Source organism: Gavia stellata, chromosome Z (genome assembly GCF_030936135.1).
Source record: "Gavia stellata isolate bGavSte3 chromosome Z, bGavSte3.hap2, whole genome shotgun sequence".
NCBI classification, from domain to species: Eukaryota; Metazoa; Chordata; class Aves; order Gaviiformes; family Gaviidae; genus Gavia; species Gavia stellata.
The window spans coordinates 11,544,058-11,570,972 of NC_082637.1; the positions used below are offsets into that span (position 1 = coordinate 11,544,058).

At 40.7% G+C, this 26,915-nt stretch overlaps 1 protein-coding gene across 1 annotated transcript in view; it reads left to right on the plus strand.

The window, feature by feature from the left end:
• Positions 1-26,915, plus strand: part of UNC13B (unc-13 homolog B) — a 193,605-nt gene that overhangs the window by 12,191 nt on the left and 154,499 nt on the right. The window contains 2 exon segments of the mRNA XM_059834445.1: positions 8,585-8,655; positions 11,751-11,808. Coding sequence (XP_059690428.1) covers positions 8,585-8,655; positions 11,751-11,808 — 129 coding nt within the window.

Genomic DNA, 26,915 nt, shown 5'->3' on the forward strand with positions numbered 1-26,915 from the left:
CAGCCAAAAGGGTTCAGTGCAAATTAAATCATTGGTGTTCATTTCTTGTTTGGCTTCTTTGTAACAATATCAGAATAAATAAGGCAGATTTGATGATCTTAGAGTGCTGGAATGTTTAGACTAGCAGCAGTTTAAGAAACTATTAATGCTATTTCAGGATTGTGCAGTTAGACATTTTGTTCTGAGCAGGGAACGTTCACTTCTTTGTATCTAGACAAATTTGGTTCTAGAAGAGGTCAAGTGTGGTGTTAGAGCTGTTTTGTGGTAGGTGCACTTAAACCCTGTTAGAAGCATGCAGTTCAGTTAGTGAAACATTAATGCTCAGTGCTCCTGAACATTATCATTAGCAGAGTATATAAATAACTTGGCATTATAAGAAGAACTGCCTTTCTGGCAATTACTTGTGGTTGAAAAGTACAGAATGTGGAAAAGCAGCTAACTGGAGCAAACCCATCTCAAGTAAAGCTGTGTGATTTTTTTTTTTTTAATTATTTTATTTTACTTCAATCCAAACAAAAAAAAACCCAAAACAGACAACCAACCCCCCAAAGGAAGACTTTAACCAGAATACATTCAGGGCTTACATAGCTTCTCTTCCCAGCTCTTCGCTGACTCTTGGGACCAAGAACAAAGATGGTGTTTTTGGGGCTCGTGGTATTTTTTTCTCTGCAGTGGGCATTTAAGTGCTTAAAAGTTGTCTGTCATTGCAAGGCTCATCTCTCCTCCTCTGCCTGTTGCTTTTTTTTGCAGCCAAGCCCCTGGCAGTGTGAGCAATTTGCATCATGCTCTAAGCACTGGTGGAGCATTTGTGCACCCACTGGCATTTGGCCAGCAACTGTCAGGATTGGCCATCTGTTGTGGAAAAAAGTTAGGTCATCTATTAGTCTCATACCCCCCTTCCTGGTGCAAGGGAGGATGAAGGCTTTGGCCCTGCCGCACTAAAATTGATATAAATTGTATCTTATGCTCTGGGAGCTAAGCTGTGTGTACTGTTTTGAGTGCACAGTCGGCTGAATGGTGCAATTCAGGGTGAGTGCAGTGTTTTATAGATGTAATAGGCACTGCTCTTTAACTACAGTCCAGTGTGTAAAGGGGAAAAGGTGTCTGACATCTCAGCTGTCTTGACAACTAAGCTGTCTAACGTTGGTCTGGAGCCATTCCTCTTCATGAAAATGTCCTGGTGATTCACTGCTGTCACCCTGTCAGTGGGAAGTTTATTACTGAAATTGCTTGTTATGTAAGAAGACGAACAACTCACTTGGTTTCCTTGAGTGGTGAAACGTTCATTCTTTGGAGCAAGCATTTAGGCTTCTGGGAGGGAGAGAACACAGTACACTTAGCTGAAAGCAAGGCTTGTAGCTGCAACCTTCTCATCTGAGTTCATTCTGACATGGTTGCTTGTAAACTGTCCGTGCTTTAAAAGAAAATGAAGTTCTGATCTCTCCCTATGTATTCAGAGAGTATCCAAAAGAGAATTTACTTTCTTCTGCAATTTGTGTTTTGGACTGCATTACATTTTGTGATTTTTTTTTTTTTTTTTTTTTTTTTCCCCCCCCCAAGCACAGGAAAACAGACACCCTGTAAACCATTATGTGTTAGAGCATCTGGATTTAAAAAAATAAAAAATATTTCATGTAATAGTATGTTTTCTCCCCAATACTATACTCAAAACACAGGACTCTTTGTTTGTTTGCTTTGTTTTTTTTTTTAACTGCTATTTTAAAAAATATGATGTTCTATAGAACATAGAACTCAGAAGTAGGATTTCATGCAGAAAACTGAAAACCTTACATAAATAAAAAGCTTTTTGTGACTCTTCAGTTTTTAACACAATTGATCATTTAAAGCACATTTATTACTTATTCCTTTGCTTACTATGCCAAAAACTGAAGTAATAAGAATGCCACACTTTTGTATTGAAGGGCTTTTATTTTAGAGTGTGAAAAGTTGTCTGCCTGTCCAGTGTTTCATAATGTCCAAGAAAAATGGGCACATCAGTTAGCTCTTTCAAGGACTCTGCTGCTTTTCACCTGAAGAGTGCTGCAGTTTTTCTTGGATCTTCTCCATTTTCAGTCTGTCTTGCCGTGGCAAGGTCAGAAGCAGGTTGAAAAGCGGTAGGCACCAAGAGTGTGGGATTTTCCTCTAGAAGAGGAATCACCTTCTTCAGTGGTGCTTCCCTTCACACCATGACTGAACATCTCCTGCTACCACCTCTAGGATAGGGAAGGACCCTGCAAGATGGATTAGGCTCCATCTCCCTGCCCTTGCAGTACTGTGAGACTTGGAGGGATGCATGGAGGTAGCTCAGCTCACAGCACTGCCTCTGCATCTCTCCTGATGGATTTGCAGGTCAGTTTCCCTCTAAGCGGAGGGTAGCAGTATGGACTCCGTGCCCCACATGTGAAGACTGTGTTGTCCTATGAGCTGGGAACTACTGCTTTAAACATACACAGAGAACTAAATGGATCATTGATCTGCTGTGGAAGTTCTTAAGTCAGCAGCTCTGTTGCTGCCTTACCTGTAGAGGTAACGTTTTAGTAACAGCATGTTTGCAGTGACACTTAGGAACATTGTGTATCGTGTTTTGTTTCCCAGGTGAAGATCTCCTGGCTATTGTAGATACAAGAGAACTGGAGCGATACGTGTGCACATGTACAGCTTGTGCTGCTTTCCAAATCTGGTAAAATACAACTGTCTGGGACAGCAGCTTTAACTAAATAGTGCGTTCTTCTGTTTGGCTGTGCTTCCATGCTTTTTCTATCACTTCTGGCTGCTCTGTTTCATTTAGGTTAGATAATGCACATGGATGCAGTACCCCAGGTTACTCAGTCTGTGTATTTAAAATGTTTCATTGTATGTAGGTGAAGCTTGAGAAGTTTTTAAAGGATTGTAAGAGAATAAACACATTTGAAAACCAGAAAAGCTGAAGTCCTTGGTGTAAAACATGATTGCGTATGCAAAGAGGTTTAGAAACTGGTTTGTTGTTTGCACTATATTTATCCCGGATTACTTTGCTGCTTCTGCTTCCACCTGATAAGTTCAGGATTCTTCCTCCCTGGTATGTTTTCTCCTGGTACTCTGGAGACTGGCAACAGCTAAAGCTGAAATAAATGCAGAACATGCTGATGCTGCTAGTGGTCATGCATGATGAAGGCAACTTAGAGATTTTTTTTTTCTTTTTTTCCTTTTTCTTATGGGGTTGTTCTTAGGTGTTTACCAGGCTTGGAGCTGGGAAGCAATTTCCTAACAGAGGCTGGTGGGAGCTGTAGTCTCTGCTCCTGGTGAAATAAAATAACCTTTCCTGAGGTCATCCTGGAGTTAAACTTTGTTAATGCCCAGATTTCTAATGGGGCAAAGAACATCTATGGTGTCCTTGCTATATCCTCTATGTGTCCCATTGCATGTTCCAGATGCAGCTCTTGCTTTGTGTTCAGTAGTGTTGTTAGTATGACATTAGCTTGTGGTGTATAGAGGAGAGAGCAGATCTCTGGGCCCTTCTGCAGTGAGCATCTGTGTGTGATGGACTGCAATGCTGGGGACCGGACTGTTATCTAATGTTCTCTGCCAGCCCTATGTTCTTAAATGTTCAATCTCATGGAAACTGAATGACTGAAAATTCTCTTCTATAAAAGTGCAGCAAACTGTGAGCATTTGTAATGTGAAGTGTTAGTGAGAGTTGATATTAACCCCTGTGGTGCCAACCTTTTTTATGTTTGGTAGTCTTTTAGAAATGGCAATAAACTGCCTTCTTGATGGGAGGAAGTGGTTGTTAGCAAAAACAGGCTGGAGCAGCTTTCTCTACTGATCATATCTGTTTTTTCTCAGGAACAAGACAGATTTATCAAGGAAGGGAGACAGCTTTTCTTCTTGGTTGGTTTAGAAAATTTGCTGGTAGGGAGCAGACAGTCTTGCTATTATTGTCTTGATGTAGTGAATGTGTGCAGGCACAGACTTTCCAAGATGCTGCTTTTCAAGTGTAAAATTGTGCTGTTTAAAAGCAATTTTACTCTGTCCTTCTTTTTTAGAAGTGCAGTGGCTATGTGCAAGTCCCTCACAGGATGGAGTACTCAAAAATGCTTTTGGCTCCCAAATTATAGCAGTTTGGGTCTGTGCCAGGCTGTTTCTAGTAGATAATTGGAGTGAAAATGCTTTTAGTGTTCTCACCACTCCCAGGCTGGGAGCATGCTGATCTGAGTCCAGCCATCAGATGGAGTAAATGTGCTTTGTTGTTTTATTGTCTTGGGAACTGTGCAGAAAGAAATGCTCAGCTCTGCAAAGTTACTTCGGTGAGAACTTGTGAAGTACCTTCCTGTACCTCTGGAAAGGGAAGAAATTGGGGCTGGGAAGAGAGGAAGCCAAGTGAAGGCTTGTAGGAAAGTAGGGAGAGAGGCGGTATCACTTACTTCCAGCACGTGTTCTCACTCATGCCCACCTGAGGTATGCCCCAGCCCAGAACTTGCTACCTGGGAAAAACTCAGGTGGCACAAGGTGATGTGCAAGGAGTAGAGCAAGGACCACCAAGCCTGAGGTGAAGAAAAGCTTTAGGACTGAAACTCCTGGTTATTGCCAAGCTAGAGATCTCTAAGCAGGCATACTGTCGTGTTTAGGTACTTGAGGGGGTCTAACTGTGAGTGAAGTGGTCTGTATAGATGCAGAAAATTCTTCTCTAATTCCTTCCTCAGTCTGATAAGTGTCTGTACTGCTGTGTCTCCATTTCTGTGGTGGTGCAGTATGTCCATGTGTTAGGGCCCTGGGTACACTGGTAAGTCTTAATTGCTCTGAGCAGCCTCACCTGGGATGTCCACCCACACACCCTGCTCATGGCCCCGGGAGCCCCACTTCAGCTCAGCTCTGAGCCTTCATTCCTGAGTGATGCTGTGGGACTTACCGATCCACTGATCCCCCACCTCAGCCATAGCCATGTTTGTGCCTGCTTATGGACCCCATATGTCCAGGCCCAGATGTGGACTGACTTCCTGGCTTCACCTCAGACCTGCCTAGTCACCATGGACCTGCCTGCCGAGCTGGGTTCCTGGTTGAACCTGGCCATGATCTCTGGGCCTGCCCTGCTCACCTTGCTCAGGTGCTGTAGGGCAGGGCCCTGGCTGGCAAGTCCTCTGCCCTGCCAGCCATGGGATCTCCCTTGCCTTCCCTCCCTCAGGGGGCAACCAGACCTCACTGCTCTCTGACACCAGGAGTCCAGAGAAGACAGGGGGTTCAGCTTCCAGCTGAAGAGAGGAAGAGGAGCAAGGACAGTAAAGCTTGCAACCTTTCTATGTTGGCATCAAATTAAGAAATGCCAAGAGCTAGTGAACAGATCTGCCCATCTCCTCTCTGTTCTTGTACAGCAGTTTTGTTTCACTGACTTGTGGCCTTGCTCCTTTTGTTTACCAAGCATGATGTCATCAGAGTTCTGAGCTGGCATCAGATGGCTTCTGTTTGGACTAGTTCAGCTTCTTATCTCGCAAGCAAAAATTAATGTACCGAAGTAACTTGGACTTGTAATCAAAGCTGAGCAGTGATGTAGGAGCTGGCCACTGGACATGGCCTTGCAAGCAGTCAGTCTGTGATCTCTGCACTAAGGTTTTCCATTCTCTGCGTTCCAAAGAACTGGCTTCAACAAAACAGCTGACTGAGGTGAGACACAAATGGATGGTGAAACTAAAAAATAGTTATAAACTGCTTCCTCAAGAAGTCGAGAATTCTGTCTCATTGGGCATTTATTCTTCTGAACAAGGAACTTGACTCAAGTTCATAAGCCAATTGCTTCATGTTTAAGGTTTGCTGTGCAGTAGCTGTACTGCCATTAGTATTGATGACAAGAGTTTCTCTAAGGTCAAGAAGAGGTCCTTAAAGCAGCCAGTACCTAGACAGTAGCAGATTTTTGTCTGAGTTGCATAAGAAGCTGTTTCAGTAGAATAGCAGTAATCCTGCACTAAAAATCTGATAGCTCCATTTATGAAATGGCCACCTTGGATGCAAGATAGGAACAACAAATCCAAGAGAGACCTGGTGCTCCTTGATGCCTGGGCATGCCACTAAACCATGGTCTATGGGAAAGCATTGAAGCCTACCCTGAGACAACTGCAGTTCCTGCAGTATTGGTGGTAATCCGTTGCTTCATCCCTCCTAGATTTCTTTGGTCTTGATTTCAGGCTCCAGAGTTGAGTTGTTTTGACTCTGACCTTTAGCCCTCCATTCATGAGTTTTCCTTCATCTTTTAGAGAAGTGATGGCTTTCAAAGACAAAATTCCATAGACTTTCCTTTAATGTTTGGATTGCTTCAGGTCTTTGTTGGAGTTTGTCCTCCTAAATCTCATGAGGTTGTATGTGGATAACCCTTCAGTTAATTGATATCCTCTTTCTAGATCAATTCTGTCCAGATTTCCTTTGAATGCCATCCCCAATTTGCGTGGAGCTCATCTAACAAATCTGTGCAGCTGTGATCCACAGGCCTGATGATCAAAAGCATGTGTGTTTTTCTATAACTCCTGTAATTGTGGAAGACCCTCTCATGTTTTACTTGCCTTGTTTTCTAATAGCATGTAACAACAAAGCAATGTACTGTACATCATAAAGAACAACTGGCTCTGTGTATTATGGTTAAAATAAATTACTTTGGTGGTCTCCCTGCAAGCAAGGAGAAATAGGTCATCTTTTTTTCTACTTAATGGAAGTTTTCTAGAACCAGGTACTAAGTTTCCAGTTCCCTAAAACTTTCTCAGGTGGAGCCTGTTTTGTCTTCCTTGTCTGGGTAAGAGTGGTTGCATGAAAATACAGTGGTGTTTCTGTTACAAAGGTGTAGACATTAATTTGTAGTCCAAGGAAATACCTACTTCTGAAACTTCAAATTCTACTAAATCTGGCATGTTCCTTGTTCTTGTTGAAAGCGGTTCATGTTCTAGTACACTGGCCATTATCATCTCCAAATGTTTTGGGGTCACTGGCTTCATAAGATGATGGTTTGTGTGGCTGGGAGAGGATACGTGTAGGACAGATACCCCTGATAAGTATAAGAAGAAAGCAATACTTGGTTCTTTCTGAAAGCATTGTAGGTCCCAACGGAATGCTTACCTGTCAATAAATCTTGTTCTTGTTTCTCTCAGGCACGAGAGCGGCTCTAACTTTTAGAACCACCTTTTCATCTGGAGACTACTTCTCCCATTCTTGCCAACGCATTGCTTAGCATATCATTGCGGCTGTGTTCATGGAGTACAGTTCACTGCAGGAAAACAAACTTGTTAGATGTAAACTTCTTGGCTCCTAATGAGGCATCTGAGAGTGTAAAGAGTTACAAGAGATGGGAAAACTAGCTGAGCTGGTATTATACTCATCCTCATTTGTTAGCGTTTGGGATGGTGAGGCTTGCAGGGATGGTGAGGCTTGCAGGGTTGGTGGTGTCTAGCTGGAGCCGTCCCTGCTTCTGCCACTTCCTTCCTGTGTGAGCTCTGAAGTTTCTGCGTTGGTGCAGTTTCAGGCCATGAATAGCCAAATTTTAGAAGTCATTGCCCCTTCTTGGAGGCAAGACCAACCAACCACTCTACAGTCACGGGGATGTTGGGTGGCTGAAAAAAAAAAAAACCCCAAACTTTTTTCTCCTCTTTCCAGTGATTTTACACCCCCCATCCCTAAATAATTTACCTAATTCTCCTGGATTGAGAGACTGACTGATGCTTTTTCTTTCAGTGGGTTATTTCCCTTGGTGCTGGCACCTCTTGCTCTATTCCTTAAGCCCAGTTTTTACCTAACTTGCCTTGTGTTGTATTTTCCACAGCAGTTCATCCACACCTCCAAGGGTACACTTTGAGAAATGAAATTTTGAGTGGCAGAAGTCTGTTCCCTTCAAACCATTAGGACACTACATTACTTCAAAGTGTGAAATAGAAAATAGTTACCAAAATAAAGGTGATACTGCTTGCTACTTGCTGTCAGTCATCAACTTGGTAGATCTTTTAGAAGGTAAAAGGGTGGTTGTGATTCATTTCACAATGAAGTTGCAATGTGGTGTAAAAATAGGAGTGTGCTTTCATGTGAATATGACTGCCTATAACACTGTTCATTACCTCAAAAGATCTGGCTTGTTGCCTGCAAAGGAAAACAAGAGGCTATTTCTTTTTTGGTACTTAATTTGTGTTACACCAGGTACGTAAGAAAGATGTGCTATTCAAAAGAAGCCCTTTTTCTTTTGAGGTTATAGAAGCCTCCGGAAGAGGCTCTTGATCTTGCTATGTGTTATCAAGTGTATAGCAAGTGTATTAATATCTTTGTGAAATGGTTCTTCATTAAACTAATACTTGAATTAAATCTGAACCAGTCTTTCTTACTCTTTCCTACCTTTGTGCAGTGTGCATATATTTGGTTAATCAGCTTTAAACAAGAACGCAATGTAAGCCCTTGAACCATCTTACAATTTACAATGTTTATTTTCCATCTGAGTGTTAACATAAGACAGTCCTATTACTTCAAAATTAAGTGTGGTTTTTTGTGGTGTGATCTTGGAATACCCTCCCTGTTTTGATGCTTCTGGTGATAAATGCAAATTTGCGTGGTTAATAAGATGGTGTCACTTATTCTTTTGGTATAGATATCCCTGAAGAAGAGGCCAGATACTGGACCAGAAAATTAGAACAAATAAATTCACTGGGAGATGATGAGGTAATTATCTAAATTGAAAGATGAATGTAGCCTTGAATGCCTTTTAACTTGCTTTTATTCTTTGTATTGGATCCCTGTGATTAAAGTAACTACTAAATGTTCATCATTGACAAGTCTTCCATGAACTGTTTACAGAACTGTTTTCTCAAGTGTACTGTTAGTTTTAAGTAGAGGAACATTTTTCCGCATGCTGGAAGTGCCTGAATAGTGAGAACTGTTTTGTTGACTTGCATACGCTCAAAGGGAAGGTAATGTCATGCTTTACCTCACAAGAGAGTGAAATCTTTTTTGACAAGCTGTGGTATGTTCTCTTCATTTGTGAAATCAAGTCAAAAAGGACATTTTTGCAGTTAGCTGCTTCTGGGAAGAAGACAAAGCAAGATACTGAATCTTTCTTGGAACTGAGGACTGTTGGAGCTGTTAGCTTTTTTCTAATCCAGTTGTTAATGGCTCAGTATATGGATCTTGTATTATAATACGTGCTAGCTATGGCTTTGGTTTCCTGTTTTTTTCTAGTGTGTACTTGGCTAAACAGCTGTGAACTAAAAGGTACCTTTTTTTGTGAGCCTAGAACAGTTGCATGATTAAAATTTTTTTTATCGTTCATACGGTTTGCAAAATAAGATTTTACATATTAATGCCTGTACTAGAAGTTTAGCATTTTTTTAAAAAAACCCTTATGTGTTGACGTTGACATCATTTGAGTAGGAACATGGTGCTTGCTTAAACTCTTAATAGGTCTCTTTTTGTAGCAAAAGGACTTGCAAAATGTTCTGCTACTTTAGTAGGTTTTTGTTCTGGGATTGTTCATCTGTTCTTTTCCACTCCTTATTTGAGTCATCAGGTTTACTGTGCAGGTGCAGAAAAATAAGGTGGGTTTTCCTTTTGACTGAGGACAGACCTATATTTGGGTAGATAAAAACATAACTGCTTGAGGGCAACATCTCCTGCCTTCCTAGAAGTTTGAGAACCTCTTGGAGTTGATGACAAGCTCAATCTGTGATTTGGCCTGTCAGTGATACTGCTGTGGTGCCTCCCTGCTCCTGTGGACTGTAGCAGCAGTCTGTGCCAGGTACTTCGGTGAAGCATAGGTGCCCTCTAGTGCTTCACTGAACTGGTACTTTCGGAAAGATATCTTGAGCTTTGTGAGACTCCCTGGAGTGCCATCCATATGCATGCTAAGTGTATGCTTTTATCAAATTCTACAACAAAATCATGTTTCTGTATTTGTGACCTAATGATCTCAAATTTTTTATGGATGTTCCCTGTCATCAGTGAGAAAACGAAAAAATGTAGGAACACCTGTGCAGGGCCTGACCTAAGGTTCATCTTGTCCTGTGTCTGACAGTAACCCAGAGTGAGGATGATATCTTCCTTGCATATTCCTCTAATTTGCAGTGAGTTGTAACTCAGGAACTTCCAGAGCTGGAGGCAGTGTCTTTGTGTTTAACAACACATGATGGATTTTTCTTCTGTGGATGTCAGTTGCCTTTTGAACGCACCCAGGTCAGCAAAGGAATTCAGCACCTTAATTGTGCATTGCCTGAAGAAACATCTTACTTGCTCTGAGCAAACAAACCCTATGTTGTGAAACCAGCTGGAGGCAGGTTTATTTGGAGAAATTGAATGACTGATTCTTGTTCATCCACTCTGTGCCACTCAGCTCTACAGACCTCACCTTCTTGCATGGCTTTTGGGCTGCAGAGTCCTAGTCTGCATAGTGGTATTTAGTACAGGACAACTTTGTGCCTTTATCTTCTTTTCTGTGCATTAAGTTCAGCTATCTCCTTCTGAGACAATGGATGAACAGACTAAAGTTGGACTGCAGTATTCAAGAGGCAGGTTCATTTGGAGTGTATATGGAGTCATAAAAATGCTTTCCGGTTTCTCTTCTTAAAAACACCTAATATTCAGTTTTCTTTTGGGGACTGCTGATAGCTGTTGGGCTGATGTCTTAAAAAGAACAAGCTACTGCCATTTTTGGATCTCTGAGTATAATAATTCAGAACGCATTGCTCTCCTGTGCTGCTGAAATTGCTTATCAACAGACTTCCCTTCACCACTTTGTCAACCAGTCAGCACTGTGAGATCCAGCAATTCTTGTTTTCACAATCCTGATTAACTCAGTGAGTTGGCAGTTTGCTGATGATAAGACTAACCACCTTTCAGGATCACTTGTGCATTTTAAATAGCACAGATCGGAAGACAGCCACAGCAGAAGTCTGCAGGTTGTCACCTTCCCTGTAATGAACTGGTCATTAATCCTTACCAAATCCAGGGAGAGGCTGTCTGGTAGCCTTGTTTTGTGCAGATTGCAGCACCAGCTTGCTAAGGTCACCATTTCCTTTGTTGTCAGACCTTTTTTTTCCTAGCAAAGACTGTTCTCATTATTTTGCTCAATTGTCTTGATTGTCTCATATCTCTATGTAATATAAGACAAATGAGAATAACAAAATAAAACCACTGGCATTCCCCTAGGGAACATTTTGATGCTGTAACAAACAGCTTTGTAAAAAAATCAAAGCTGACTAATTGAAATATCTCTGTCCTCTAATTTAGTATTAAATGAGATGAAAAATTCTTCATTTTGGATGTACAATGGATCACGGAAGAGTTTGTACATGCCTGGCAGGGCAGTAACAATGTTTGCCCAGCCAACACTTAATTATCTGACCGCTTCAGCCTCCTACTGCAGTGTTGCTGTGAGCCTACATGGGTTTTGAACTGTTGAAGCCGTGCTTGACTGCCTATCTGTAAACAGGCTTATGCTCGGTTCTGAGCTCCCTGTCACAGTGACATTGTGGTGTTGAGAATCAGGTTTTTTAGGTGTCTAATTTGAGGTCTCAGAACTGAGAATAGGGCCTGTGCTTGTAGTAAAGCAGACTTCACCTTAACCAGATGCTCACTTTTTAACACCTCGTTTTGGCATGAAAAAAGGGGAGGCTTACGGGAATGTGGTTGAATATGGATATTAAGGAGAATATTTAATGCTTTGATGCTTTCTCTTATCTATGGCATGCTGTACTCCGAAAGCTGTTTCACAAAGTTACCATTTGCTTTCTTATCGGTCTGTGTTCCTTATTTTTTTCCTTTAGTATTCCTTTCAGAAGGAAGTCCAGAAGAAACCATTGCCCAGTGCTGCCTCCCAGTGTTGTAAGTTAGACTTTATTTCTTCTCAATATTTTTTTCCTCTTTCAGTGTACTTTATTTCCTTCTCTGGTTAGTTATCAAACAATGGTACATCTGAACAATATTTTCTTGTTAGAAGTACTTAAATCTCTGAAGCCAATAACTTTTGTCAGTTCTGAAAAACTGTGCCCCTCAAAATGTTGGTCTAAAGCTTCTGATGCTAGAAAGTGAAATCAAGCATTGAGTCTTTAACCTGTTTGTGTCCTCATGTGCTATAGGAACACAAAATGTGTTTAAAGTCACCTAGATTGTCAGACCCCTGTAGTATTGACGCAAGTAAGAAAACGTTGAGTTTTTTCAGGCTATGTTCTCTTTCAAATCATATGTTGAATATTATTTTTATGACCTTTTAATTAAATTTTGAGAGGAGAGGAACAGATGGAGACAGGTACTGCTGGCAGCCTTTTAAAATGCACCAGAGGTCTGTGTACTTGATGCCTAATTTCTTTGCTATTACTTTTAAATGTTGTGTTGATGAATGAAAAATATTTTTACTTATTTCTGCTTATCTCATCTTGCATTTTTTTTATGCTTCTGAAAACATGGATGGAAAAATAACCTAGGACATAGTGTATCTGATGGTCTGCAAAATTAGATTTCTGAAACACTGCTTTTAACGTACAACAGATGAAAGCTCAATGATGTCTCTTATGAATGTCTTATCTACTTTTGGCAACAACATTAATAAAATGCGAGTCTCATAATTTAAACAAATCTTTTATCCTCTACTTCAAATCCTATAAGACATGCATATTACACTTTGCAAGCTGTTTATCCATTAGGCTGTTTATAGGATCTCTACAAAACTGTTAACATTAGGAAATGTTAATTACTGTTTACCTTTTTTGAGTAGAATTAATTTATCTGTATACTGTTACTATGTTACCTTAAAACTATCTTCAACAAAACATTGACATTAACCAATTGCCTAGGAAATCTGAATGTGTTATTTAGCTGGAACATGTACAAAGCTATATGAAAGTATTCCAGCAGTGGTACCCTAGGTAACACCAAATGTGTCCTCCCTGTTTTTAAAAAAGAGTGTATGTAAAGAAGAAAGCACTCTTTTTTCTCTTTGTTTTTAAATAGTCATAAGGGTACAATTGATTTGTAAAGCCTATAAATAAGAAAAGTTGTTGGAGAAACTAATATTTGACTAAATCATACTAGCAAAGTATGCAGAACCCCAAATGTCAAAAGATCAAAGAAGAACAGTCTGATATGAAGTGTCCAAGAGATGAATGTGTCATTTGCTGAAATGACTCTCCTGGCTACACGCCCTGGACTTTGCTTTTGTTTGAGAGAGGCTGGTTTGATTGACTCTCCTAAGTATTGGGATGTATGTGTAAATTTGGAGGAAGGCTTCTGTGTAGGGAAGGTAGCTGCACCTGCTCCCACAGCATGGTGCTTTTGCCCTCTCAGGTTCTGGTAGCCAGTTTCGTCCCTGGAGGACCAGCTCAGCTCTTGCAAATAGGCATAGTAAAGAGTAGAACTGCAGCTGCCCTTTTTGCGTTGCTTGTTAACAGCCTGCATCGTGCTAGAAAATGACCTTTTACAATAATTAATTGAAGGCCCCTGGTTTAAGCAATTAATATTGCATAAGAATTTAATCATTCATTGGATTAAAACACTCATTAGAATTGACGTTAAATATTTAATAGCAGTATGTGGTTAATGTATTTAAGAATTTTCTAGTAATTCAATAAAGCTGTGGCACTGCATGTACTTTTTGCTTATTGGCTGCCTGCAAATATCCAACATCTATGAATATCTGATTATTTACATGGACAAATATAAAATAGACATTTAATGTAGAAGTACTTTTGAAAAATGAACTCTGCCTGCATCAATCTGTGCATAAGAATTGTAAGCTTGCCTGTATATAGTATAGTTCTTTGGAACTCAAGAATTCAAGTCAGAAGATGCATTGATTGTGTCTATTGAAAGCTGACCTGACTGCATATGACGCAGGAGCTCAACCCCCTTTTACATAGGAGCAGGGTGGGTGTCCTTCCCTAACCTAAAGCACATTGAGTACGGAGTGTTCTTACTTACCATGTGGGTAAATAATTGATAGATATATTTTTAGATATAATAAAAATATCCTCAAGAACATTTGTAAGAGTCATCCAATTTTCCATCATGATGTGCTAGTTGAGATGTGATCACTGCTGGGAGCAGGACACAACCAGCTGGACAACAGACTAAGTATCGAGAGGGAGTGAAAAACCTCCTCAGTGTGAGTAGTTTTTGCCCCATGAGAGTATCTTCCCAAATCCTAAAAAATATGAAGTTATCTTAAAACCTGATGCACTATAGAGCAAAAGTACAGCCAAATAGTCCATATAGCTTGCATTTCAAGAAATAGTGGTGTAACTGCACATGCCACTGGTGTCCTGCTTAGCCCTCTTGCAGCTCTCAGAAGACTATTCTGGCTTCTTTGTTCTAGCTAGAGAAAATCCTACTCCAGCAATCAGGGTCAGGTTCATTAAATGAGGAAATGCACGTCCTTACATGTTAAAATTAGATTATGTTTCTGCCCTGTTCTGCTTCTATGTTTTCCATACATGTCTGGTCCCTTTCTCAAACCACCTCTTCTCATGGTTATTTCCCCATCTCCTGCATGGGTGCAACGTGTTCTGTTAACTCCCTTGAGTAGGGAGGGGGAGAAGGATGGAGCAGGGTGTGAGAGAAGAAAGCTGGGCTGTGTCTGAAAGCTAGCATCTGATCTATGAGGGTGGGTTTTCATCTCTGGTCATGCAGGGGCTGCTGCCTTGGCATGGTGCCATGGTAAATCTCACCCCAGACTAGGTGCTCTAATTTTTCCCGAGGTTTTGAAGCTTTCAGGCCCACTTTCACAGTCTCAGATGCTGCTTTGTTCTTAGAAGAGTCTGGCCCATGATTTCTGAGATAATACAGGATTTGGGCTTCCTACCCATTCTTAAATGAAGCAGGTGGGTCTGTTCTTGTACATGCAGTGTCTTCTAAGTCCCACTGATTTTGGCACTTCCTGCCTCTTCCTTCATCACACTTTGCCATTTCATTTTTACCTCCCAAATTCTGTGCTTCCCTATATATTTATCTTGCCCCAGAAAGATCACGTGCTTCCAATTGATTTAACTTTCAGTGATCCTAAGCAATACCCAAAGCACTATAGTGCCTATGGATCCAGTTTTTTTGCATTTCTATTAAATGTAATTCACAATTTCCTGATACCTCATTGTTGGATGACTGCAGCATCCTCATATTGACTTCTACCTGCAACCTGAAATTGAATGCAAATTAAAAAGAAAGCAAGCTTTTATTGTCTGGAAATTCATTTTAAATGAAGCAGATTGAAAAAAATGTTATTTGATTACTTTGGCATTCATTGAGTCAATAAGCTCTAAGTTATTTATTGTGGTAGGTATAGATTTATTTTTCTTGTATGCTCAAGATAATTTCTGGCAACATAAAAGTCCATTATAAGTGAGTCACACTGTCAGTATTTTAAGTGCAGCTCTGACTTAGAGCAGACATCGTGCTAACTGGGATGAGAAAGGCATTCTGTACCTTTGCGGAAAACATTTGGCACTTAGTATCAGCTACTGTAAATACTGCCCTATACCTTTTGTCAGGGAGTTTACAAATCTGGAATAGAGCAGGTTTGTTCAGTATGATTCTCAGAAAAGATAGCTTAAGTGCCACTGAATCAACCAGTTATGCCTGTCCTCTTATCTTTGACTGATAATGTTTCTGAGAATGCTTTATCTTCCCTTCTCTGCATATATTTTTTTCTTCCACTTCCTTGAGTCTGTGGTGTTGCTCTTTTCACAGTAAGACCCTGATAGACCACGGCGCACTATAGTTCTGTCTTGCGTGTCTTTTGCTCTGTCAAATCCCTGTCTACCAGGGGCTGTGTGGTTTGTTTTTTTTTTTTTTTAACTGTGGGTTTTATTGGGTTTCTTTTGTTTTCAGAAGAAGGTAAATTTGTTGCTTGGTTCTGGATTGTGAGTTGGTACAACAAAGAAAGAAATAACTTTTCTGATACACTGTTATACCAGCAAACAGAACCAAAGCTAGCCTGTGCTTTGTCTGCCGACAGATCAGAGAGAAAGGAGCAAGACAACAGGTCCTCCAGGAGAATGAGAAAGAACCCTAAATGCTCTCAGGAATGTGTGTGTGTGTGTGTGTGCACCTGCATGCAGGAAAAAACCGCTACAGCTTTGTTGTAGATACATAAGCAGTCTTTTAACTACTTAAATGTTGGCAAAACTTTTTAGACACATTATAGGAATGGGTGTCATTCGATGCCGATCGATTTGTTGTATCGATCCTTCTTTCCCACTAATGTTTGAAGAAATCTATTTCTGCAAAATGTGTAAGGCAAAATTCTGTTAATATCTACACATTCACTACTATTGCAGAAGTACCAGCACCTTTGAGAAGTTTCATTCGTGATGCCTATTAGTTCTTTTTAGGAGATCAAATTCCACTGATGCATGAGGAAGTCTTGTACGTTCTTCTGCGTAAGACTGACTTTAACGCTGAGATTAAGGTGCTTTCCATGGCACTGATGAGGAGCTTTGTCTGCTAAAAAGCCAGATGGCTGCCTTTCCTGCCCCCGAATCCCCAGCAAGCCCTGATATAGCCACACTGATTTTGTTTAGGGCGCTGCACTGTGGATACTAGCATCTTTATGCTGCCATTAATGTGCCATTGGGTTGGGGTTATTAAACGCTGCTGCTAGGATTTCCACAGCACAGGTGGTATGGTTCCAGCAGAAGTGGTGGCACCGAGTGCACAGATCTGGGCAGGCTGTGGGTCCAAGCCAGCTGGGTAAAGCTCTTACTTAAAGACCTTGTTGGCAGGGTATGCATTGCAGCCTGTTTTCATGGAATGAAGTCATAGCCATCCAAGGTGACATGTGCACTCGTTTGAGCATGCCATCTTGTGCTGTTGTTGAATCCTGTGGTTTATTCTAGTCAAAGGTGTTGGCTGCCAGCCACCACTGTTCAACTGGGTGAACTGACCCTATGGCAGCAAATGTGCCGAAATTACATCCTATTAAGAAAATTATTTTTTCTCTTTGGTAACACTACATAAAAAAATGATCTGCTATACCAGGCTCTCAAGGCTAGGCAGCATCAAAATGCTTTTAAGCAGGCCACAACTTAACCATCTTAATTGTTCATAGAGATGTATGATCTGTAGTAGTGCAGTGGCAGGCAGCATAGTAGGCTGCGATTGCTGGGACATGATACTCCTCTCCTTGTTGTAGAGATGTGTGTTATACATCTAGATTCTTGCTGGTTTTTTTTCTGGTTACCAGCCTGCTTCTGCACTTAGAAACAACAGAGGTCAGCAGCTACTCATGCATCTCTAGACCAGGCCGGTTTGGGAAGAGTAAGGAAGAGGTCAGTGATTATTTTACCCTTTTCAAGGGTAGGTGACACTAAAGATCCTGCTGCAGGCAGTGAAAAGCTGTGCTCTAGTAAGAGTAAAACTACTGGCCACAGTGCAAACAGTAAACCTTACAACAGTCCTCAAAAAATTTTCAGTGTAAGTACAATTCTAAACAGGACAGATGAATGACTTTTTTTTTAAATCAAGCTATGCAGAGGAAAAACTACTCTTGTCTGTACAAGTGAAACCATTATATGAGCTGTTTTATGGTAGTTTGCTGATGGGCTGGGAAAGCGAGTTCCTTCACCTCTCTGCTTCTGGGTGACTGGCAGCTCCTGTTCCTCTTTGTTTAGGATAAATACTGTCTGGGAGACTTGTTTTCTTGTGGCTTTGCGGTACTCGCTGCCTGGGCTGGCTGAAGGCACAATAGATCTGTTCGAAGGAATGCAGATTTAAGGTCTTACTGTAAAACGTCTGCCTGCATTTTTAGGATAAAGCTGCTACTTCAGGACTGGATATGTCTGAGGAAAAGTACTCAGCAAGTGGAAGTTAAAAATGCTGGCTATGTTAGAAGATTATATAGTAACAAAGTTTGACTTACTGCTGAACTCTAGAGGAGAGCAGATCTGTGGTTTTGCTGCTGACCCTCTAAATGTACTTTGTTAGTTGTTGTTTTCCTAGAGTACATACTGTATTCAGAAAGGTGTTGACAAGGAAATAAAGCTTTGATTTTTATATAAGCCCCAAACCTAAAGCTCTTCCTGAAGTGCTGAACACTGCTAATACTGATATGTGTCTCTATAATCAGTGATCAAAAAAAAAGTAAATGTTCAGTTAATCACTCTAAGTTTCATAATTTGCTTAGTGCTCTTCATGAATGCATCTTTTTTTTTTTCTGGTGGGGATTTTTTTAAGGACTCTGAATCTTTATTAGTCATCCTTTCATGTCATAGCAATAACAGAAAATTAATTTGAATTTTGTTACCATAGTGGAATACAACCTTTTTAAAGATTTTAAACTGATAGAAAAATTGTTGCTCAACTTTATACATAAGCCATAAATATGTGTCCTTGAGTAATAAGGCTTGTACTGAAAGTCCAAGATTGAAAATCAGAAGGAAAAAAAGGCACCAAATCTTTTATCCCAGCTGCTGTAGAACATTATATTCCTCTTTGCCATTATGCATATATGTAATGTTAGGTGATCCACTATAGTCTGAAATTTTATTTCATGAGGAGTATATAAAACTTTTGTTGGTTCTTGTGTTTACATCTCTTAGACAAATATTCTTTGTGACTCGGTAGCCTGGAAATTTGTAAGACGAGACAGCTGTGTTAGGTATTAGTGCAGTGATAGAAATGTTACAGATTTTCCATTGTAGATAAAATGAAGTGGCACTCTGCCCGATTCTTTTTACTGTGGCTATCAATGAGTTGTGCAAGCTTGTAGTAACTTAGAGGATACTCTTGATGATTTGATGGTGATCCAAGCCCTGCTTAAATTCTCAGCTCTCAAACTGTTTTTGTTTAGCCATGGTAAAGGTGGCCAGGAGGGCCGTTTCATTTAGTGAAATAAAATACTCCAAAATTTCAGCATAAGCTGAATGCTAAACTAGAGTAAAATGTGGTGAAGAAGAGGGAGCAGGAGCAAGGAGAGTACTCTAGTGTCATACTCTAGTGCCTGTCCTTGTCTGTCACCTCCTTCTAGCTTGTTTCCCTCCTGTGCTTTATTACCTCCTTTTGCGCAGAGGTCTTCGCCCTCATCTGTGGTGTTCCAAAACTGAACTGGAAATGGTGGCACTTGTTATGAAACCCTCTTGGTCATCCTGCTTCCTGAAAACTTGACTTTGTTCTAAAAAGCTATTCAATGTTTGTTTTGTATTTTAGAAGCTTATTCCACTAAAATACCACGTTTAATTTTGGGAAGTACATTGAATGCTGGGAAAATGTACATTTTTATGGAATGTGAGGTCTGTGTGCGCTGTGTTGAGGGTCTTAGCCAGGGGAAAAGGAAGTTTATGAAACCTAGAAGAACTGACCAGGACCTTCCCATTTCTGTATTCTATAAACAGTACTTTATCAGCACCAGATATAGTGTAATTTCCTGAGCTCAGTTTACTTTTATAAACTTGTTTAGATGCTCTCAGTCTTCACTCAGCATGGGATATAACAGGAGGATTAAATTATCAGCGTGACTTTAAGCAGTGGACAGCAGTAAACGATAATGTTCTGACAGGGATAGTATGTCCCAGCCATTCTCAGAGACTTGTAAACAGAAATGAAACAAAATGGCATGCAGGCAATCAAATTAGACTGCGTTAAAAACCTGGAATATTCTGCTTTTCAGCAGTGTCCCTGCTGATCCAGGCTTGACAGTGTGAAGTGGGGAGGAGGAGTTCCTCCTTGAATAGTTGCATAATTGAGACACAGAACGAGCATATGTTACGTTCAGCTAACTGTGGGAACTTAAGATGAGCTTTATAAAATGTGTTAATGACAAGAATGTTGTAGCTTCCAAGGCACCAGGCTGCTGGCATTGCTTAGTCCTTAATTAGAGGTTTGTATGAAACCTCATTTTTTGAGTACTGAAACTTATGAATACAAAATAATATAATAACTGAGACACACACTGTTTGTATTTAAGAGCACACAGAGTAACTAGTCTGACTTGTCTGTATCATCTATTCCAGTGTTAATGTGTGTTGTTGTATGTTTTTAGAATTACAACTTCCCATTTTCTATCTGTGCAGACTTCTTGGTGTTTTCAATTCAAGTTTGTACAGGCTTAAATTTGTTCCCAAAGGTGATTTGGGAGGGATTTTTTTCTTAACAAATTGAGTTTATGCATATTATTTTTATGAAACAGAAAAACAACTTGAAAAGGCTGAAAAGAAATTCTGTTTTCATTAACCTTCAAAATATCAAGACTGTCAGCCCAGGTCTTCTGCGATTATGCTGAAGGACCGAGATATATACTGTTAGCTCCTGAATCTTAAATGAAGCAGCATATGTGTTGAATCTTTAATAAATTCATCTTTTATCCAAAATGTTAGACGCTGAAGTGGAGTGGGTGTTAGTAAAAACAAACAAAAGCAGAGTTTCGAGGTTCTGGCTGAATATCCCGTACTCTCTGTTATTGCTTCTGTTTGCTCCTGCAGTGTTGCTTTCCCAGTTAGTCTCTAGTTGCAGTGTGCCCTGGTTAGCCAAGACCCAACTTCTCAATGTGAGAAAACTTGCAGGGTAAGGAGCTGGTGTCTAAAGGCAGCTGCTCTTCTCTCCACCCTGCCCTGCTTGGCATCGACTGCTATTTGTCTTAGGCATGGGAATAGTAGTCTCTAATCTGCTTTTGAAAGTTTGTGGGGTTTTCATGCTGTTTATAAGGAACTTGGTAGCAGTAAGGTAGACAGGTAAGTAGCTGGCTCAGGGATATCACTGTCAGTTTGTGGACTCTTGTCTATGGGAGGTGGTAATGTTTCTCCTCCAAGGACAGACCTTGTATTTATGAGGCTTGTTTTTAGCACATGGTGGTTTTCTCCTTGTTGCAGTTTGAAACTGAGTAGTGTTTTGCCAACCTTTGGACCATTTGCTGTCAAGGAAACAAGGGCTAGGAACAGTCTGAGCGGGTTTCAGGGGTTGGGCTTTCTATTTTCCCTTAAAGAGGGAAGCATTCCCTTCGTGCAGAGTGCAGTGGTTTGTGCTGAGGCTTGTGCAGAGACTGTCAGTCTTTGGGAAAAGATGCAGGACAGGTAAACTCCATTTCCTCTGTAGTTTTTCTGATCTGCATACTGGTTTTGGAAATTTATAGTATCTTCTGATATTTCTTCCCCAGTTTCTTTGGGATGTAACATTCATTTGTGAATAATGACGTGGGTTTAACTAGCAGATAGTCTGAGTGCAATAATGTTGTGCCACTGCAGAGTTTTTCTGCATCTTTAATAGTGATACAGGCTGCAAATGCCTGAATGTTGACTTCCTTTGCCTCTTACTGTTTACCTGAGATAGGAACCTTTTGATGGAAAGAGGTGCTGAGGTTGCTATCCCATGTGTTAATGGCTTGACATTTTCAGGAGTGAGATAAACATAAGCTACTGTTTGTCTTACACATTAATAGGAAATTGTGTTCTCTTTAATGTGAACTATTTATCACAGCAAATTAAAGCTCAGTGCAGAGTTCCGTCAACTTCTTGCTCTTTTTCCTCAGCCCTCTCCCCGTGTCCCTCTCTGATGCTCCTGCTTTCCCTGCTTCTTGTTTCCGCACCCTTTCTTCTGGTTGTCTCCCCTTCTCATCTCTCTTTGCCGCATGTGTCTTCTGTTTTCTTTGCCAGCTTGGTTGAGTGTTCTTCTTTCTCCTTTTCCCCTGAAAAACACTCAGGCCTCTGTCCAAGCTGATCATTAGGGAATCTGTAGGTTCTTGTTGTCATAAAATACAAACCTGAAAAGATAGCCCTGTGGTCAGGGTCATGTAAACACTGGCTGATGGATCCTGGCAGGCTTCTGATGCATCTGTGTACATCTTCATCTTGCCAGCACAGCTGGCTCAGGTGCGTTGTCCAAGTGGTGGCTTGTCACATTTGCTGCTGTGGACCAGAGAAGCAGCATTTGTCATGTGTCAGACTGTAGTCTGCTGATGCTCGACCCTGTGAACTTCAGATTTTCTCACTTGTTAGGTTCTGTAAACAAAAAAAAAGTTTTTATTTGTTATTCTTGTAGACAGGAGGGGAATAACTGTTTTATACTCCATGGAAACTGCATATATACAGCACTATACCAGTTCAATATGTGGTTCTTTCTAAATCAACCTGGTAAAAAATACCATTGAATTTGTTCCACGCACATACTTGGTCAGAGCTGCTTCGTTTAATTACCAAAGCAAACATACATGCGTTACTTTTTTTCTCTAACTACTGTAGGAGTCAGAAGGGAATGACCTACCTTTGAAGCTCTACTATATAATAGAAGTGCCACTTAAACTTGAGCTGTGGCTGTGCCTGTGCGAATCACTACACATGTGTGCGAGAGCCTAGAGTTCAGGGACCCTGCAAGTACTGAGATGTATCTGAGGAACTGCATTGGTCTGTAAACCTTTTATGTCTGAGAAGGAACGAACAACCCGATTGTAGCTTTGATGCAACATTAGTTCCCAGATACAGAGAGAGGATTAAACTCTGGCTTCCTTTTTTTTTTTTTCCTTTTTTCCTTTTCTTGGGGTAGTCCACATTTGTGCATTTTTTTTTTTTCCCTTGCTCACCTTTTTAGCTCCATAGAATTGAAATGGCACCAGAGCCCCTCTGTAGTACATGTACATAGGGACTGAACCCTTGGGAAGCCAAGGTACTCACAAGAACCAGTTATTGCTTAGCTAGTCTTGTGGTAATTTTTTAGGACAAAGGTTGTTTTTTTCCAGAACTATTTTTTGCAATTTTAGCTAGAAGCAAGAACTAGCCTATTCTAACTTTGCTCATGAGGGCAGGGGAAGGGATTTGTTCCATCCTCTGAGCTATCCACTTCCTGGAAATGTGTGCCTTACTGGTAGCTAGAGATGAGGCTGGTAGCCAGGACAGAAAGTTCTTGCATGTTCTTTGCCTGTCTGTGAAGGATTTGTTTATTGCCTGCTGCGCTTACGCATCAACACTCCTGTAAACTTCACTTTTTAACATTTTTTAACATGGTTTTTTACATACCATCTTCTAGAAATGCTGGGTCTGAAGCTTTTCTTGGAGTTGCAAGTTGTGTGAATGCTTCCAAGGTGCTTTGAGGGTTGTCTGTAGTGGTTTGTTGCCTCTATCATACAGAGTATGACCTTGGGGTGGCAAAGTAGGTATTGATAAGTAATAACTTGGCTGTCTTACCAACATGCAGTTTAGCTTTAGCATGAATTTGTTGTCACCTCTAATTTAACATGGAGAGATTTGCTTACTGTTGTAGCATCAACTTATTACTATTTGCATTCTTAGGATGCCGTGAGAACTCTTTAGGTTTTGTACCAGTATGTGTGTTTGGCTCAGAAAGCACTCTTCGCTTAACGCTATTTTACATGCACGAAGTTAGTTTTTGATGCTATTATTACTGGTGTGGTGCTTTCACCACTGAGTTAGCTTTGTTCTGGAAAGGGGGCAGAAGTGGAAGCATGAAGCAACTTTTGCCACTGGACTTGAACAGTTTAGCCTAGAATCAGATACTGCTCTTAACTGGACTCTGGTTTTTGGGACATTCTGTCTGTAATCCTGATAACGTGGACTACGAAATACAGTGTTTAACTGCTCTTGCTAAGTTGAGTGTTGATAAATATTTTGTCTACTTGTGTTAATAAATGCGTGATTGCTTAATTATTCCTAGAGCTTATCGTGATTTTAATTTTCAGAATGTCTTATAAACAAACTGGACAGTGAAGAGTAAGCCCCAAAATAAATTTAGTGTTCTATTTATAATGAAAAAATAATCTAACATTTTCAAGTTCGTAATCTATAAGGCATTTTAAATACATGAAAAGTATGCTTGTGGTTTGTTTTTCTAAGCTTTCTTTTTCCATTCCTATTCTTTGCTGCCATTTGTGTTACATGCAGGCAACTGGAGTTATTTCGGATGGGGAGAGCAGCTGAGTACGTAACAGTTTGATTTCTTGCAAATTTTCTGATCCTATAGTGATGCAGCATGCTCCAGTACAAGGAAAATGGAAATATTCATGCATATAGAAATATCTGTTCCATTGTATTTTCTTTCACTTTCACTGAATCTTCATATTTGCATGGATGGCTGTCCATTCATTTTTTTTCACTGTTTAGTTTTGTTTTGGCCATGTTTTAAATGAGTTGCTCGTGCCTTTTACTGGAATTTGAGGATAAGGAGGCAGAACTGGACTATTCTTCTTCTCCTGTAAAGATGATTTTGTTTTTCTGCTTGTACCCTTCTTTTGTGTTGGTCTTCATATCCATGTAACCCCAAGTCAATGTTTGGAGTAACTGAAAAACACAAGGGAAACCGTAGTGATTGTTTTACTAAGTTGCAAAGATACGCTGAAGTGATCACAGAAATCCCAAATACTACAAATAGGAGTAAATACGAAATCAGAAATGGCTGGTGAACACCAGTGTGACAGAACGGTTGTAGGTATTATCTCACTGAGCTTGAATATGCTACAGTATCATGGCAAAAGTGGTAGGGCTTTGCTTTAACTAGTGCTTTACCAGCCTTGGAATGGTAAAACTCAGATACTGCAGCTGTCTGTGATATGTAGAGCTGATGCCCACACCTGAAGACTGGTGTGTGAACTCTTGCAGAGGCCACACAGCTCAATGTTCTTGTTAATCTTTCCAGAAGATGTGCATGAAGCATCTTCACTTTCTGGAAATCCCACAAGTTCCAACAGGCAAGGCTTCTGCTTAAGCTACAATGCATGGCTTCTACTGCCTGTAGGACCTGCAAAGATGGATCCATTGGTCTTAAAATGAATGTGTGTGTTCCCTGTGTCAAAAAAAGAGTGAGGGTGTTGCTGAGCAGGGCATGCAAAGAAAGGTGACTGTGACCACTGCCAGCAGGGAGGAGATTCTGCCTAATGCTTTTCCATTTTTGACTTAATGGAATTTGGAGAGGACTTAAGGCTAATGTTCAGCTAATGTTGCAATGCATTTTACGCATGGACCTGTTCTGCATTTTAGAAGTCTTCCACCCATGACTTCCCAGTTTTTCCTCCCACAACATGTTTTGTCGTCCTTGTTCTCCTGTCTTTGATCAGACCATAAGTTCTTTGGGCATCAACAGTGTTGACCAACTCCCTCACACTGCCAATGTTGGATGTCTCAATTGTTTGGGCTTATTCTCGGAGATGTGATAGGATAACTGAGAATTAACTAAACTTTTGTATACTACTAAAACAAAGATTAGTGTCCTAAATAGCTTTCTTTCATTCACCCATTTTCTGTGTTTGGGAGGGAAATGGGATGCTTAGGCATTGGTCAGTCAGAGATTTAGGAGGGTTGTGCAAAGGGTGTTTCTCCTGTTTATCTGGAGTGTTGGTGTGTGGTGTTTTTGTTTTAAAAGGTGCCTGTATTCATGGAACTCACTCCATCCCTCCCTCTACTCCATCCCTCCCTCTACTCCATCCCTCCCTCTACTCCATCCCTCCTGTGCCATCCTCTTTGAAATCATGTTAGCATCCTTATAAGCAGGCTTGGGCCAGTGTTGATGATGTTTCCAAGTGAACTCAATTAGCTTGACGATGTAATGAAAAATATACTTCTAGTTGTAAACTTACAACAGCAACTGAGAAGGAAGCGGCAGAAACAGCATGTTGCTAGCTGGAAGACTTTCCCCTGGTAAGACCTTCTTGCAAGAAGAGCACTGTTGCCCAGAACCTTGCTAGTTGGGGTAGAGGGTGCTTTAGAAGAGGGACGTCTTGTGCTGCTGACCTGGTTTCATTTTAGGAAAGGGAAAGACTTAAAGAAGTAGGGTAGGTGTTCCAAGCAGTCTTTGCACTTCAGACTGTCAATCCAGTTCTTGACTGTTGAGTGTTTCAGCAGCAGAAAGTATTTTTAAGTGGGAAAAGCAAGGTTATGAAGGCTCTCAAACTGAAGACTGAATGTTGCTTACTTGCTGTCTTAAAATTATGCAAATTTCTAATGTATTTTTAAGTGGTGAGGGCAATAGGATGGACTAATGACTTGCAAAGTTGCACTAAAATCATTGCTCAAAAGCTTTTGATTTTTCAGCAAGGAGAGCTATACAAGACCCTCAAAAAAATGCCCTCATGTCCTTTTTTCCTTTTTTTTTTCCTCCTTGTTACTTCAATAGTCCTCTTAAAACTTCTATGCATTTTAATTATAAGATTTCAGAAAGTGTACATGATTGTCAGAAGTGGCCATGGTTTGGTAGACAATGGGGTATTGGGGTCTGAGACTAAAGGAAAGAAGTTGTTGGCAGCTATTGTGAAAAGCAATTTAAATGGATGAAGGATGGGGAAGGTGAGTTGCAAAGGGCCTGGTGGGGACCTGGCAGAGATCTCTTCTGGACTTGGACTGGAAGTCATTCCTTCAGTTAGTACGCTTTCTTCTCTTCCACTGTTTTAAAAATAGTCAAAAGCTGTGAGAAGCTCGGTGGATTATTTTGGAGAAGTAGTGGGGGTTTTAGGATGCAGAACCTTATACGAACCTCCTTCTTCCTGAGTGCCTGAATGTCATGCAGTTACTGCTTTTGTCCCTGTTTGTCCATGCTCAAGTTTGCGGAGGATAACTAGGCTTAGGGACTGGACCTCACCTCCCAATAGCTGATGACACATCACTGCTAGAAAAGCAGGAGGCAATTTCAACTGAATGCAACCTTTTGAGAAGAGCTCCTGCTGTGCATTGGGACCTTAAAAGAACAACAACACTTCTGAAAGTGCATTCATTCAGCCATCTGTAATAATTTTGCTGTTAGCTTTCCTTCCTGTCCTGAAGCTTGATGTAAAGAAAGTTGCCAGAGGTTAAATGTAACTAGTAGAGCTGGTGTGACAGGACTGTGCAAAGTGTTTTTGAGGTCTGTGTATTGAAAGCTGTGTGGGTTCTGCCCTGCAGCAGTGGTGTAGTAACTTCTGGAGGCAGGATTGGGGAGGATTAACAGGGTTTCCAGGAGGCAGTTTGTTTCAGAGGAACTATCTCCTTTTTTGATTTTTCCACGCTCTTTGTAAAATCCTGCTGTGTGATGTGATTGTC